At 39.0% G+C, this 15,672-nt stretch overlaps 2 protein-coding genes and 1 pseudogene across 2 annotated transcripts; 1 reads left to right on the plus strand and 2 right to left on the minus strand.

Moving 5' to 3' along the window:
* Positions 1-212: 212 nt before the first annotated feature.
* LOC139112592 (uncharacterized) lies at positions 213-2,430 on the minus strand. Its single transcript, XM_070673681.1, has one exon. It carries the CDS (start codon positions 1,368-1,370, stop codon positions 213-215), a length of 1,158 nt encoding a protein of 385 aa, XP_070529782.1. The 5' UTR covers positions 1,371-2,430.
* LOC139112599 (uncharacterized) lies at positions 2,431-3,900 on the minus strand (annotated as a pseudogene).
* A 5,704-nt stretch (positions 3,901-9,604) lies between these two features.
* On the plus strand, positions 9,605-11,336 carry LOC139112593 (uncharacterized). Its single transcript, XM_070673682.1, has one exon. It carries the CDS (start codon positions 10,452-10,454, stop codon positions 11,334-11,336), a length of 885 nt encoding a protein of 294 aa, XP_070529783.1. The 5' UTR covers positions 9,605-10,451.
* Positions 11,337-15,672: the final 4,336 nt, after the last annotated feature.

Consider the following 15,672-nt stretch of genomic DNA (forward strand, 5'->3'; position numbering starts at 1 on the left):
GCCCCCATGGTAATGTTTCAATAGAATCCTGTATAATATATCGTTTATCATCATATGGACTTAAAGCAGTTTTTTCCTCACGTATAGTATACACTTCGTACAGCTTAGATCTTATACATGTTTGCTGACGCGTCATTTCTATTTCCTCCTTCAAGCATCGTGTGTAATCATCAAACGTTATCTTCTTGGCGACAACATTACTCTTAACATCTTTAATCTTTTTGTATCTTTTTACCATCTACTCGTAATGCATACATTTTTGCTCGAAGTCCAATAAATTCAGTCATGATCGCTCCATTGTTTTCATCTTTCATCAAACCTGGTACTTTTTTATTGACTTGTGGAATACCATACACATTGTCACAAGCGTAATCACTTGTATCAAATCTATTAATATCACGTTTCATAATCTCATAAACGTCTTCGCACTCTATATGATATATAAGACTGTCTGTGTCAGTATACATAATTTTACATTTATTTTGATAAAGAGGTTGCATGTACTCATGATGAAATTCATATAAACATGTTTTAGATATGTCCAGAATGCACATTCCAACATAGATCGGTTTATTAAATTTCACTTCAAGTTTGCGCATTTCAATCGCTACCAGATTTTCGGCGAAAATGCTACGACTATGAAAATTCGGTTTCGAGATCAATGCCTCAGCACCAAATCTGCCCTCCCAATGTGTTACGAGCCTTACATCAACATGATTACGCACGTTCTCCATAGTTTTTCCAAATACTGCATTATTCATTAATTTATACAAGTTTTTTTCAAAATCATTTTTTGCAAGCGTTCTAAATTTGGTATTAAGTTCTATATAAACACGTAGCCATGGGGATTGTTTAAATTGTAATATGCGATGTATTTTTGTAAGATGCAGTCCATGATTAATACATTGCTGTAAATTGCGATAATGAATGATGTAACGCTTCTTATCATATAAGGTTGCGAGAAGCTTGTCCTGCCGCTTACCGGGTGGCTTATCGCGCGTTGGACAGAATGGTAGGTCGGCATGCGCATCGTGTAAACGTTGTGAATACTCTAAATCAACCTCGAAAATATAACCATTGGGTGAGTCTGGTGGCACACTCATCACATCGAAATTAGAAACATTGTCAACCCATTGAAAATCGGCATATGGTAGCGGTTGACACATCGCCCATCCATACAAATTATTAACATCAAAATACATTAAATATGTTGATGATTTTGATGAATCATATGACTGCATATATTTATTATTGGCACATGCATATCTGCTTGAGCATTGACTTAAACCACCGCGTATACCGCGTTCAATAAACATAACCATATCAATGTCAGTAAGAAGTTCAAATTTTACACCCGTGTGTTTTAACATCGCGTCCCACGTAAAACCTGGTAAGGTGTAATAATATGCGGGATCAAGTTTGTAACTCACTATACAGCTGTCTCTAAAGTTTTCAAATATGTCAGCTAATAACAAGACATCAGTTTTTAAATACAGATCACTGTATTCCAGATTGCCAGATATCTATAGCGTGTGCATAATCATTTTCGGATACTGTATCATCAGTCAATGAGCTGTAAAATGATTCACGTGGAGGCAAACATACATCTTCCAATTTTTCAATACTGTCAACATATTCATATGGAAAGACTCCTTTACGTGTTAATAAATCAAAATTTTCATTAGTTAGATTAGAAAATTCATATCGCGACACTCGCAATTTATCTTTACTTAGAAATGATGCTAACTTCTCAAGACTTGTATTTAGAAATTTAAATGAATCAATAAACCTTAATTTTATACAATTATTTCTATTATCGGTGGTGCTTTTAACATTTTTTGTAAATGATATATATTTCTCTTTCGTTATGGGAAGCAGTTCTATAGTTCCTTCATAGGCAGTTGCAATTTCTTTGATAATAAAATGTGCATCGTAACCCGATAAATTATGAAAAACTATGGGAATACAATTCGAATCCATATAATTTATATTACAATTTGAATGTGCTGGTCCTCTATATCGACCGGTTAAGTGACAGTGATCGCGGACTCGTATGTCATCTGATACAAATGGTTTTTCACATATGTGACAATGTGTAGCTTTGTTAAAATTTTCCAACTCGTCTCGTGTAAAATCAGCCATGGGTACATTAGCTGATAAAATTGTTTTTACATTATGCGCTAAATTTTTAAGTTCCTCGGCGAACCATGCAACACAGTTATTACCGCGATGAAACCGATACATTGATAGCGACTTGTTGTATGAACAGCATACATAATACCCTATGCTAAAAACCTTATGATGTTGGTGTGCGCATGTAGATGTGGTAGAGTCAGCATTCGTTTTTTCTAGGGTACATTCCAAATCGGCATATACCACAAATGGAACTCGTTCCTTTCTAGTATAGTTGTCAAAACTTAACCATTTTTTTCATCACATGGTAATATAATTGCGCACTCATTAATTTTTCCACAATCTACGCTGTGTACCATTAATCTTTCACTTGAACTAAAGTAATGTAAGCATCTGGAATAAAGAATATAAATGCATTAAAAATTTTTTATTGTATAAAAGAAAAAAACATTTTTATTTACATTTTATACTTACCGATCACAAAAATATTTCTTACTCTTTGTTTTACTAAGCTGTGAACTTATAAGACGTGATAAATTTTTTATCAATGAAAAATGTCCAACATCATTATCTCGCTGTGTGTACAACAAATGAATGTGTCTCTCGTACTTTATCTGTGAGTTGTATTGGTAGAATTTTTTTCTTCTCAATCGTATATATGTTGATGGAAATATTATTAAGATTTTCAAATTTTTTAACATGTTTCATAGTTATTGGAAACTCAATACCTTCAAGATTTAACACTGTTGCATAATGTGGATATGATATTATTCGATCCACATGTTTCTCGGCTGGGTATAGAGCGGCTACCACTGACCATGCGAAACATGCATTGTCAGCAGATTGTATATTTATCACAGCTCTTTTCATTTTAATTTCCTGTGGTAATATCACATGGCACCCAGCATGTAATGGATTGTGTTTATTTACATTTATCATCAAATTATGTATACGCGACAGTGCCCACCCGCTGTCACGTTCTTGAAATTCATCCAAGGATGTGAGAATAGGCTCGATAATGCGTGACTCGTACCACTCTTGTAGATCACTTGAACGAAAGAGTTCACAGTTTTTTGTGCACACACTTTTATTTGCAGTTTTATTGTTAGCCACAAATTCACCATTAAATACAACATTAATTTTTATATTGTTATGTTTATGCATAACATTTTGCACATGTTTTAATACAATGTCTTGCGCATCTTCCAGAAATTTGCGAGGCTCGATATAGTTTGAATTAATTACCACACCAGTTAATATGCGGCTTTCAAAAGCTGTGTCAATTTCACTCCATCGAAGTCCTTTATTTTTTGTATTATGTCCAGCACCCACATGAATGAAACGTTGTTTTGTTAAATCTCTTAAACTTTCGATACGTGCAATACATGCAACTAGTGATTGCTTCGCACCGATTGATAATCTTGCGCGTTTATTTCGCCCCTGGTCCTCCAATAATTCGATATATTCTTCACATTGCTGATTCCATGCATTAAATTCTTCTAAAGTCAATCGATCTGCTTGCGCTGTCAACTGTTGCTCTCGTCGATCCATTTTATTCTCGAGATTTCAATATGTTAAATGATAAAATGTGATGTATGCTCCACAGTTTTATATGCGGTATATGACAAACTGCTACGTTTACATTTTTTAAGTAAGTTCAATGAATTCATAGCGATTATGTCAGCATTTTAAGTATTAACCTTCATAACGATGGAGAACAGATGAAACACTGGAAGCCGCCTGATAATTTTATATTTTTTAATGTTAGCAGTTTTGCACGTGCATATTGTGATAAGTGACATACATGTGGCGTCTACAAATTTTTGCTTAGTATTTTTTCAGCACATGTGTATAGCTGCGCCTACAAATTTGCGCTTCTGATGCAATCTTCATAACATTATTACCTATATAAAATCATTGTTTTTTTCATTTAAAACTAAACGCTTGTAATCCACACCATTGCCTGAGATAACTGGCACGTGTGACGTCTACAAATCTTGCAAATCTTGCATTTCCAATGCAGTGCGATGCAGTAGCACGTGTGGTGTCCGCAAATCTTGCAATCTTTATATGATATTATTTTTATTACATTTTAATAGCGGCGCCTACAAATTTGCGCTTCTGATGCAATCTTCATAACATTATCGCCTATATAAAATCACTGTTTTTTTTTCATTTTAGATTAAACGCTTGTAATCCACACCATTGCCTGAGATAACTGGCACGTACGGCGTCTGCAAATCTTGCATTTCCAATGCAGTGCGGTAGCACGTGTGGTGCCCGCAAATCTTGCATTTCTGATGCAATCTTTATGATATCATTTTTTATTTTAAGACTAATGCTTGTGATCCCCACTATTACCTACAAATGTGATCTATATAAATACCATCGGGTGACAGTTCACTAAATTTATATTTTGTGTTAAGAGAATATGGCTGATTTAAATGCTGTAAATGACAATGGAGAATTAATGGATTTATCTGATGAGGACGATATTGGATTGCCCAACGATAGTGATTATATGAGTGATCAAAGTGAAGATCTTGAAGATTGTATTTCTCGAAAAATAGATTCACCACAACTTTTCGCGCTTAATGGACGTACTAAACATTGTATGTTGTCTTTTTATTATTGCACACCTAGTGAAGCTATTGCAGTATGTGCACCATGTATGATTAATTTAGCTGATGTGGGTGGGCCAATGATTGCCATTCGCAAACATGAAATTGATACTCAAAACGCATTATGCGGTAGATCATGTGGTAATTGTGGACTTCCAATGTATATGATAATTCCATGCAACATGTGTCCTGTGTGTGTTGCCTAGGAATAAAACTTACACAATTTGAAGATTTAATCCCCCCCACTTAATTGATGCATTTCTTATTAGTGGTGGGGATATATATATAAAAAATCTCGGAACAATTATATCACATTAAATGTAACACGCGCATCAAACTGATCTGTTATTACCGTTCTTAATGTAATGGATTTTTACGTGCCAACTAATACAAATATGGAATTTAATGTGCCAGCTAATACATCATATGCGAGTAATATGAATTATTACACGCCAGCTAATGCATCTAGCACATCGTGTGTGAATAATGAGTGAGTATTAATTGTTCTAACTAAAAAATTTTTTTAATAAAAACTTTATATGGTCATTTTTTTTGTTTTTACACTAGCTCATCTAAAGATCATGCAATCCGTATTCTATGTAAGCGATATGCATTGACGGCTACGAGTTATAAATATTTAGAAATTGGTGTTAATGTTGGAACACCTAGTTATGTGGAAATTATTATTGGCGATAATCGAGGATTGGAAATGCCGCTATCTCTCGAGGCTTGGAAATCACTCTGCGAGTATCGCGCAAACATTTTAAGTTTGCTCCACAACGATTTTAAAAATCTTCAAGACTTCGTGTACCTCGGTGCGTTGACAGCCAGACTACGCAACTTTAATGGCATGGATGTCCTGCGGTTTGAATCAGCTGGCAAATGCTTAATGATGATGGAATCGACATTTCTTAAAATGATTGATCTTGATGAGTGTATTACATTAGCGTTTAATAAATTAACATCTTTTCTTAAAATAATTGATTCGAAATTTGCACGATTTGCTAGCATCGCTTCCACTGCTAAAACTCGTGATGAGGTTGTAAGCGCGATACATGCTAGCGATTGCTATGATGGGAATCAAATTGTTGATTGTGAGCTGCTAGCTCTAGTATTCGGAGCGCGAAAGTAATATTATATTATATTAAAACATTTTTTATTGCCATCAAAATATACAAATAATGTTATATTTTATAATAAATATATATATAATTTAAATGTTTATATTAAAAAATTTTTTATTGTTGCATTTTTTTTTCCCCAATATCCATGAACTACTGATTGATCTCATACATATTTTTTTAAAAAACTCAGAATTAAATGTAAAAAGATTTGCGTAAGTATATGTCACATTTTCGAGATACATCTTTTAAATGAAATAATTTCTTAATCTCTCATTGCGTGATAGAATGCATCTTAAGTTTCAAACGTGCTAAACGCTGTAAAAGATTCTCACGAGTATATGTCACACCTTAGGGATTGCTGTTGATAAAAAAATGCTTTCGTTTTTACTTTCTGACTGTCTGCAGTGAGCTCGTAGCTGTTGCCTGTCAGTCGCATGCTGATTTTTTCAAGTGCAACACGCATATTAAAAAAATTAGATGGATAAGTGCTCATCGTTAGTACACATTCTCGCGCGCCGCGAGTTGGGCATCGTACCCCGTTTAGTGCGGGTGGTGTGTGGTGTGGCGCACACCAAAAACAATTCAGCCCAATTAAACTTATATTATGATAACCGCATACGTGGTGAGTGTGAACGAGGGGAAACATTAACTTTTGACAGGACCCCTCGTTCTATACCCGAAAATCCCGTGGGTGGTGAGTGCGGCTACGTCGTGGACAAAAGATTAAATCTGTGCACCCACGGGAAACGATTCGCTTTTGTCGACAGCGAATTGCCGCCGGTAAAAAAAATGCGGCAAAACTAAAAACGTAAGTTTTTAATATCAATTATTTATATTTTATATAAAAATTTGGGGAACGTGTGGGTGGGTTGACGTGAATGGTAGCTGCTAGTGCGGGGTGTTGTGAGGGGGAATAAACACGGGTTCTAACACTGGAGCGTTGAGGAAGGCGAGGGGACGGGGGAAAAAACCGCGATGAGAGGAGCGCGGAGAGAGGTAGCCGTAGGTGGGAAGAGACCGGGGAGGGGGGAGGGGTATCCGTCACCCATTCATACCCCCCCTCCCGGTCTCTTCCCACCTACGGCTACCTCTCCCCGCGCTCCTCTCATCGCGGTTTTTTCCCCCGTCCCCTCGCCTCCCTCAACGCTCCTGGGTTAGAACCCGTGTTTATTCCCTACTTATTTGTTTCCCTGAGAGCTTCTGAGAAACGGTTCCATAATATCGGTGGTCACGGTATCCCACGGTGCTGTAAGATAGCGTGGATACATAAGTCCTCGCGGAGCGGTATTCGGAGGTTTCACACGTTGACAGATTTCACATCTTCGGACATAACGCAGGATATCCTGGTACATATCGGGCCAATAATACAGCCGGCCAATACGCCAATGAGTCTTAGCCACTCCAAGGTGACCAGCTTGAGGATCATCATGACATTCCATCAAAATTTTAAAACGCAGGTGCCAAGGCAACACTAATTTCCAATCTTAACTGGGGTCTCGCAATTCTCCTTTTAGGAAGGACTTCCTGTTGTAGTACAGCTGGTCGCCGTCGGTCTTTCAGTCAGGATGGCCACACGGGTCGGTTTGCACTCGATACATCTTCCTCTCGTACCACTCGTTAGCTTCCGGATGACTCAAAGAAATCTCTCGTTCAGCTGTCGTAACGTCCGCGCTACCAGTAACAGCTGCCAAGGTTGTTTGGCAAGGAATCCGGGAGAGAGCGTCTGCCACGCTGTTGAGCTGGCCTTTCCGATACTCCACCTTGAATCTGTACGGCTGCAGTCTCAATGCCCAACGGGCCAAACGCCCTGAAAGATTCTTCATGCTCAAAAGCCAACAAAGACACAAATGATCAGTTTGAACAGTGAATTCTGTGCCCTCCACATATTGACGGTTCTTCTCAATGCCGTAAATAATGGCCAAACATTCCTTTTCGGTAACAGAGTAATTCCGCTCGGCCTGAGTCAGTGACCGCGAGCTATACGTAATGACGCGTTCCGCCCCCTCCTGTAGCTGTACTAACGCTGCCCCTATACCGCAATGACTAGCGTCGCATTGAATTATAAAAAGAGTTTCAAAATCCGGCCGAGCCAGAATAAGCGCAGCCGTCAACGCACCTTTCAATTTTTCAAACGCCTCGGCTTGTGCTCCCGACCAGAGCCACGCTTGCTTCTTATTTAGCAACCGAGTGAGCGGCGCAACAATAGTAGAGAACCCCGGGATGAATCGGCGGTACCATCCCGACATTCCGAGAAAACGACGAAGTTCCGTGACGCAAGTGGGCGCAGGGTACGATAAAACGGCGCTAACCTTATCTCGATCGACGCAAATTCCTTCGCTATTAACGCGATAGCCCAAGTATCGAGCTTCCTTACATCCAAACTCGCACTTATCCCAATTAAGCCTAAGCCCGCGTCTTTAAGACGCTGAAATACTTCTTTTAACAGACGACAGTAAGTCTCTAAATCAGCGGTACATATCAAAATGTCATCCAAAAATACTACCACTTGCGGATGCAAGTCGAGATATACGGAGTCCGCCAACCTCTGGAAAGTGGACTGTTAGTGAGGCCAAACGGCATCACCTTAAAACGAAATAAACCACGATCCGGCACTACAAAAGACATAATATTACGACTTGTCTCATCCGCTAACGGTACTTGTAAGAAAGCCTGTCTGAGATCTAGCTTACAAAAAAGGTTAGGCAACCCGGAAATTCAAAAAAATATGAAACTTTGTGTGCATGTAGAGTAGTTCATCCGTAACACAAAACTATTTTTTGTTTGTGCTAAATTTCACTTTGATGGGGTGAAACCACTCCTTACAAATAGAAGGGTTATTTGCTTTTTTCGATATAACTCGAAAACTATTTATAATATCAAAAAAAGTTTTATACAAAAGTTTTACAGTAAAAACAACTATATTTTACTCCAGTAACAGAATTAAATAAAAACAATTTTTTAACAAAATTGTTTAAAAAATTACAAAAAAAAAATTTTTTTTTTAATATAATTATTGCAGTTAAACGGAGGTGTTTCTACCATAAAACTTTTGTATAAAACTTTTTTTGATATTTTCAATAGTTTCCAAGTTGTATGGAGGAAAGTGAAAAACCTCTACATATGAAAATACTTTATTTCCGTAAGAATTATTTTTAAACCGCAGCTAAAAATTTTTTAATTTATTTGTTACTCTATATGCGTAAAACTTCTTATTATAAAAACAAAAATTTAATCAGAGTAATACGCTCAATAATAATAATAAGATTTCCATCAAAAAAAGTTAGAGAAACTTCAAATATTCAACATTGTGAAACTTTGTGTGCAATAATTCATCTTTAATATAAAACTTTTTTGTTCGTGCTTCAATTCGAGTAACTGATTATGAAATTGAAAGTAAATGTGTTGCACCGGCAAGGGTGCCGTGGGGTCCGTTCTCCGGAACGTCTGATGTAACACGGGTCAGGAATCAGGCACGAAATAAAAACCCTTTATTTTATTCACTGTTTTTACTTTTCTTTTATTTTCCTTCTTGCGAATTACAGCTGGCCACTTCACATTCGTTTAATTATGATTTCTATTCACGACTGACTCTCCGGGCCGCGGCTGCCCCTATATATGCCCTGCTGTTGCTATGTCAAAAATCATAGCAATCAGCAGAATCGCGGGTGGCAACCGCGACTGTCCTCGGAATGTCGCGTCCCGGCCGGAAATGCCGGGTTACCTTGATCGGCGGTATTCTGCCGATCAAGCTAAATGGTCGCGCGCGTGCGACATTTCAACGTTATTCCCGGGCTTCTGTTGCCAAGGGCTCGGGATATAACAATGTGAACTTTGCGTGATCTGTCGAATGACGAGAAATAACAATAAAAATGAAACGGAGTCAGGTTGTGTCGATAACCTTGTCAAACTTTCCGATTAACTTGATGCGGATGTTTTCACTCTTTTATTTATCACATGAATAACACAATATTACATTATTGCAAATAAAAATGATATCAAGTTATTTAATAAAAATGAGTTTTATTGCGTCTCTTGATATGTATAAATATGTCGGAAATATTATTCCCAGTTTCACTTAAGACAGCTATCTGTCATTATTATATTGAAAAGTTTGTGATCTTTTCTGGATAGAATTTTCTTTAATATGACATCATTCAATATTGCAAACGTAATTAATATGTTAGCAACGACATTTCAAATTGCAAGTATCACACAAACACCATTAACTCCATTTGAAATTGAAGTACATCATGAAATTAGTGACATTATACAAAAATGTCAAGATACACGTTCAATATCATTATTTGAACATGATTACATGCTTGATTTCGCTGATCCATCAGAACCGCACGATGTACAAGTTGTAGAGTATATTACACCAGCAGAAAGAGAAGAAGACACATTTGAATCTGAAGAATGCATTATTGATGATGAAGGTAAAACGATCGGTTTTTATTACAAAGGACAAGCTATTGAATTTTGAAAAAGTGGAAAAAAGACACGTTGAACTTTAAATAGTGTATAAAACCATTTTCGCAAATTTAAATCGTTATAACAGCTACATAGATGGGAAATGAGTATAGAGAAAGGTGGAACAAATGCAGACAAATTTGCATTTATAATGGAATATGTACTGCAAAAGTTTGAAGAAGCTTGTGATAGAAAAACTATTATACATGATATGAATTTAAGATTATGGGCCTTAGAAGCAAAGGATCAAGTGGATTTACCTGAATTGAAGGCAAGTAAATGGTGGATTTGGAAATTTAAGAATGTACATAGAATTGTTTCCCGTAAGATAACAACATTCAGGATGCGAGTTACGCTTGAAAGTATAGAAAATCTACGAGATATTGTAGAATCGTTTATTTCAAACGTAAAATCTAGCATTCCAGTTATTGGAGTTGAAGAAATTTATAATGCAGATGAGAGTGGCTTCAACCTTGAAATACATTCTGGGCGAACATTAGCGAAAATAGAAATGAAAACAGTTGCAGCAACGGTTCAATCGGTATCTGCTAAGACACACAGTTACACTATAATGCCGATTATTTCAGCAAGTGGAAATCTTCTTTCACCATTATACTTGGTTTTAAAGGAATCTACTGGAACATTTGGCCCAAGAGTGAAAGAATCTCTTTTCCGTCCAGTTAACATCTATATTCAAGCATCGAAATCAGGGAAACTTACATCGGAATATTTTAAAACTTGGTTTAGCGAAGTGTACCTACCGAATACTGGTCGTAAAAGCATGCTACTACTTGACTCGTGGACGGGACACTGTCCAAGCCAGTTACAGCAATTGATTCTAAAAGAAAAAGAAGTACAATTTGCAACCATTCTAAAAAAGACGACGGGTATGATTCAACCTTTAGATGTGTTTGGATTCCGCATTTGGAAAAATTTTACACGCACATTTTCAGCTAATGTAATTTTCCAAGAGAAAGATGTGTTGTAACCCAAACCCCGTTACAACACGAAACATGACGCAGGGCATTTCGGAATAAGTCTCTCGTAATTAAATAACCTCGGAGGATGCAAGATCAGCAAACCTCCTTAAGAAATTAAATAATAAAAGAAACACGTGCGAGAACTTATTGCCGAAATCGCTGAGGTTGCATTCGCCGAACTACCGAAGTTCGGCATTGCAACCCGAGGAGGCCAAGGCCCTGCGTCACTATTAAATAACCGCGGCCCGTCACGGACGGGCAGTCGCATTATAGTCCGTACCGTAAACTGAGAGCGGTGATAACGAAAGTTCGGTCGCGTGCCAAGTAAGAAGAAACCTCGCGGAGACGAGAACGCGTGACAACGCGAGGACGTGTGCCGAACCGACAAAGGGAGAACAAAGGGAGATAGAAAAGAAACAGTGTAACCCAATAAAAAGTCTAATCTTTTATTAAGATCTATCAATTATTCGCCCTCTCTCTCGCGGATCCCGAAGGACGGACCCCGTGCACCGGCCCCGGTGCAACAAAAGTGGTGGCAACGGTGGGATCCGCCCTCCGGAAGGCGCAGTCGCCTACTCTGCGACGGCGAGAACGATTTCTGGAACAAAAATAAAATCAAAGATTAGTACAAAACTTATTTACGAGGCGAGACGGACACAACAGTGAAAAAAGTATTGAGTCAGCAGTAGACTCAGTACCTGAAACCGTGATAAAAAGAAAGGAAGGAAGAAACGGCCAAGCAGTGCGACGGGGAAGCAGCATAGCGGCCAAGCAGTGCGACGAGGAAAGCAGCATAGCGACCAAGCAGTGCGACGAGGAAAGCAACATAGCGGCCAAGCAGTGCAACGAGGAAAACTACATAGCGGCCTAGCAGTGCGACGAGGAAGCAACATAGCGGCCAAGCAGTACAACGAGGAAAGCAACATCGCAGCCAAGCAGTGCGACAAGGAGAGCAGTATAGCAGCAAGCAGCAAAGCAGATCAAGCATGCGAATCACAGCGTTAATGTAAGTCCGAAATATTTTGTAACCGACCGACCCATGTCGGATAGCGAATTAGAATTACAACGCCGCGTTGCAAACAATTCGTGGCTACACAGCCAAGCGGCTAGACGAGCGTTACAGCCGACACCTGTGCGACCATTGCGAGTCGCCATAAACGCATTAAACGACATTAGAAATAGGGTACGCCGCGTGTTAGAATACGAAGACGATCCCGCGACAGAAAGCGAGGAATCCGTGAATGTTATCACGCCGCGCGAATTTGATTTTGGCGAAATAGACGACGCGTTATTAAACCGCGGAGACGGAAATATTGCGCGCCGTACACATAATCAAATACTCGCAGACACCCCGAGCGACATTAGCGGTATTTCGGACAGGGAGATTCTCCTTAACGTCATACGATAGTAGCGTGTTTGATCCCGCGGAAATTTTCGCAAATAATTTAAACACTACCCGTGAAAAAATGACACATAATTACTCATTGCTGGACGGAGCGGTTGGGGGAGTACCGGAGATACTCATCGACAGAGAGGTAAACGCGTTGCGAGAGTTACATACCGCGACGCCACACCCGACACAACGACAAGAACGATTATTAGAACAAGTACTCGAAAACTTGCGGGAAATGAATTCCCGAATTGTTCGCCTCGAACGTCGACCAAACGAAAACCGAGAAACGCGGGGAAATCAAGAACTCATCGAAGGAAACGAACGCCCGCACGGAGAAGTACAAAATAGACCGACAGAGCCGATATCTACGTTTAAACTTAAGGACGCACGAGCAATGATTCCGACGGTAGACGGAACAAATCATGCTCAAACGAAAGAATTTTTAAAGGCATGCGCGTACGCCGCGAGACATGTCGCACGCGAAGATACCGAAACGCTGTTAGAAGCAGTACTCTGCACGAAATTGAAAGGCGCCGCGCTATTAGATTTCGACGCAAGAGACATCACGACGTTTGACCAATTCCTAAAAGAATTCGAAAAAACATATTTGAGAAAAAAGGGGACTTCGCGTTTACAGACAGAAATAAGCTCGTTGAAACAAAAATACGGAGAAAGTGCGACTACATACGGACTACGCGTACAAAAAACCGCGATGGAATTATACGAAGCGATGACGGATGAAGAAGAAATGACCAGCGAACAGAAACGGACGGTTTTAAAATTAATACAGCGACAAGCGTTACATTATTTCCACATGGGACTAACAGACGACATTAAAACAATGGTCCGCTCGCAACATTTCGAGACGTTAAAAGACGCGATAGAAGGCGCAGTGGAAGAAGAAAAAATAAGGATAACGAAATACAAGGGCACATATGAGAAAGCGCGAACAAACGAAACGCACGAAAAACCGCGATCATCAAGCATCACATGCAACAAATGCGGGAAAGCAGGGCATATAGCACGCGAATGCCGAAGCAGCAAGCACATAAACGGATTCAACTTGCCGCGAGCCGAAACACGTGCGAGGATCAATAACACAGAAAAATTCTGCACACACTGCAGAAAGCCAGGACACACTCGAGACGAATGCTGGTCAATGAACGGACGGCCAGACACGCGATGGCAAAGAAAAGACAACAGACAAACAATACGCACAAAACAATCACCCGCGATAAACATAGCTCGCACAAGTAGGAATAGAAAAGAAACCAGCCAAAGCAAGGAAAGCGGAAGCGAGAGCGAAGAAGAAAGACAGAGACCAAGAGTGATAAGAGCGGCAAGAGAGTATCAAGTTGCGAATATAGCGACGAAAGAAGTGAGCAACGGATTAAAACTCATCACGCTAGACGTCGAACAAGCGAAAAAGGGAAGATTAAATTTATTGGTGGATTCAGGAGCAACAATCACACTAATAAAAGTAGGAAATTTAAAGGAAGACACACCGATAATAGAAGAAAAAATGGCATTAACAAGTGTCACAGGACATAAAATTAATACGATAGGGAAAATAAGAGCAACAATTAAAATAGGCAGGAAAAATGTAAAACAAAAAATGTACGTAGTAAGAGACGATTTCCCGATCGAGTACGAAGGAATACTAGGGATAGATTTTCTGACAAAACAACGAGCATCTTGCCTGCACGGAAAGGAGCAGATAGTAATAGACGGAGTAAAATTTAAATTACATCCGTACGAAAAATATATACTACCCCCGCGCAGCGAAACAATACTCCGAGCAATTACAAGTCAGAATCAAGTAGGAGTAATTAATGCGGAAGAAACAAAACCAGGAGTATTCATAGGAAACTGCCTGGTAGCACCAAAAGATAACGAGTGCCCAGTAAGTGTGCTCAACATGACAGAGGAACCGATGGAAATACATACACCGCAAGTGGAGATAGAAGAACTGAGAACCATCAACTCCGCAAAAGTGCTGACGCTGAATAAAAGAACCGACAACGAAACGATACAGGAGCGCAGCGAAAAACTAATGAAGCAGCTAAGAACGAATCATCTAAACAAAGAAGAAAAGAGGGAACTCGAAAAAATATGCCTACATTACTGTGACATATTTTATTTAGAAGGGGACGCACTAACATACACAGCAGCTGTCAAACACGAGGTAAATACACCAAACGAAAATCCGCCAATAAATAGTCGCCCGTATAGACTACCAGAAAAACACAAAGAAGAAGTAAATAGACAAATAGACAAAATGTTGAAAGAAGACATAATTCGCCAGAGTAGCAGCCAATGGAACGCGCTTATACTGGTAGTACCAAAGAAAGTAGACGCGTCAGGAAAAGCAAAATTGAGAATAGTGGTAGATTTCCGAAAAATCAACGAAATAACAATAGGTGATTCATTTCCAATACCAAATATCACCGAAATACTAGATCAGCTAGGAAACGCGAAATATTTTACCACATTAGACCTTGCATCTGGGTATCACCAAATACAAATGAAAGAAGAACATAAATGCAAAACAGCATTCTCAACACCACATGGGCATTACGAATTTAATAGAATGCCTTTCGGGCTAAAAAACGCCCCCGCAACGTTCCAAAGACTAATGAACTCAGTACTAGCAGGATTACAAGGTATCAAGTGTCTAGTATACCTGGACGACGTAGTGATATACGGACCGACACTTGAAGAACATAACAAAAGGCTGACGAGCGTATTTAGCAGACTAAGAGAAAATAATCTGAAACTTCAACCAGACAAGTGCGAATTCCTACGGAAGGAAGTATTATTCCTAGGACACATAATTACAGAAAACGGAATACAACCAGATCCAGCAAAAATAAACGCAGTAAAAAACTACCCGACGCCGAAAAAAGTGAAAGATATACAAGCGTTTATAGGTCTGGCAGGATATTACCGGA

The sequence above is a fragment of the Cardiocondyla obscurior genome, unplaced genomic scaffold (assembly GCF_019399895.1).
Source record: "Cardiocondyla obscurior isolate alpha-2009 unplaced genomic scaffold, Cobs3.1 scaffold31_0_849067, whole genome shotgun sequence".
Classification (NCBI taxonomy): domain Eukaryota; kingdom Metazoa; phylum Arthropoda; class Insecta; order Hymenoptera; family Formicidae; genus Cardiocondyla; species Cardiocondyla obscurior.

What these genes read in the sequence shown, in the direction of transcription:
- LOC139112593 (XM_070673682.1), top strand. Translation starts at nt 10,452, where the DNA reads ATGAGTATAGAGAAAGGTGGAACAAATGCAGACAAATTTGCATTTATA.
- LOC139112592 (XM_070673681.1), bottom strand. Translation starts at nt 1,370, where the DNA reads ATGTTAAAACACACGGGTGTAAAATTTGAACTTCTTACTGACATTGAT.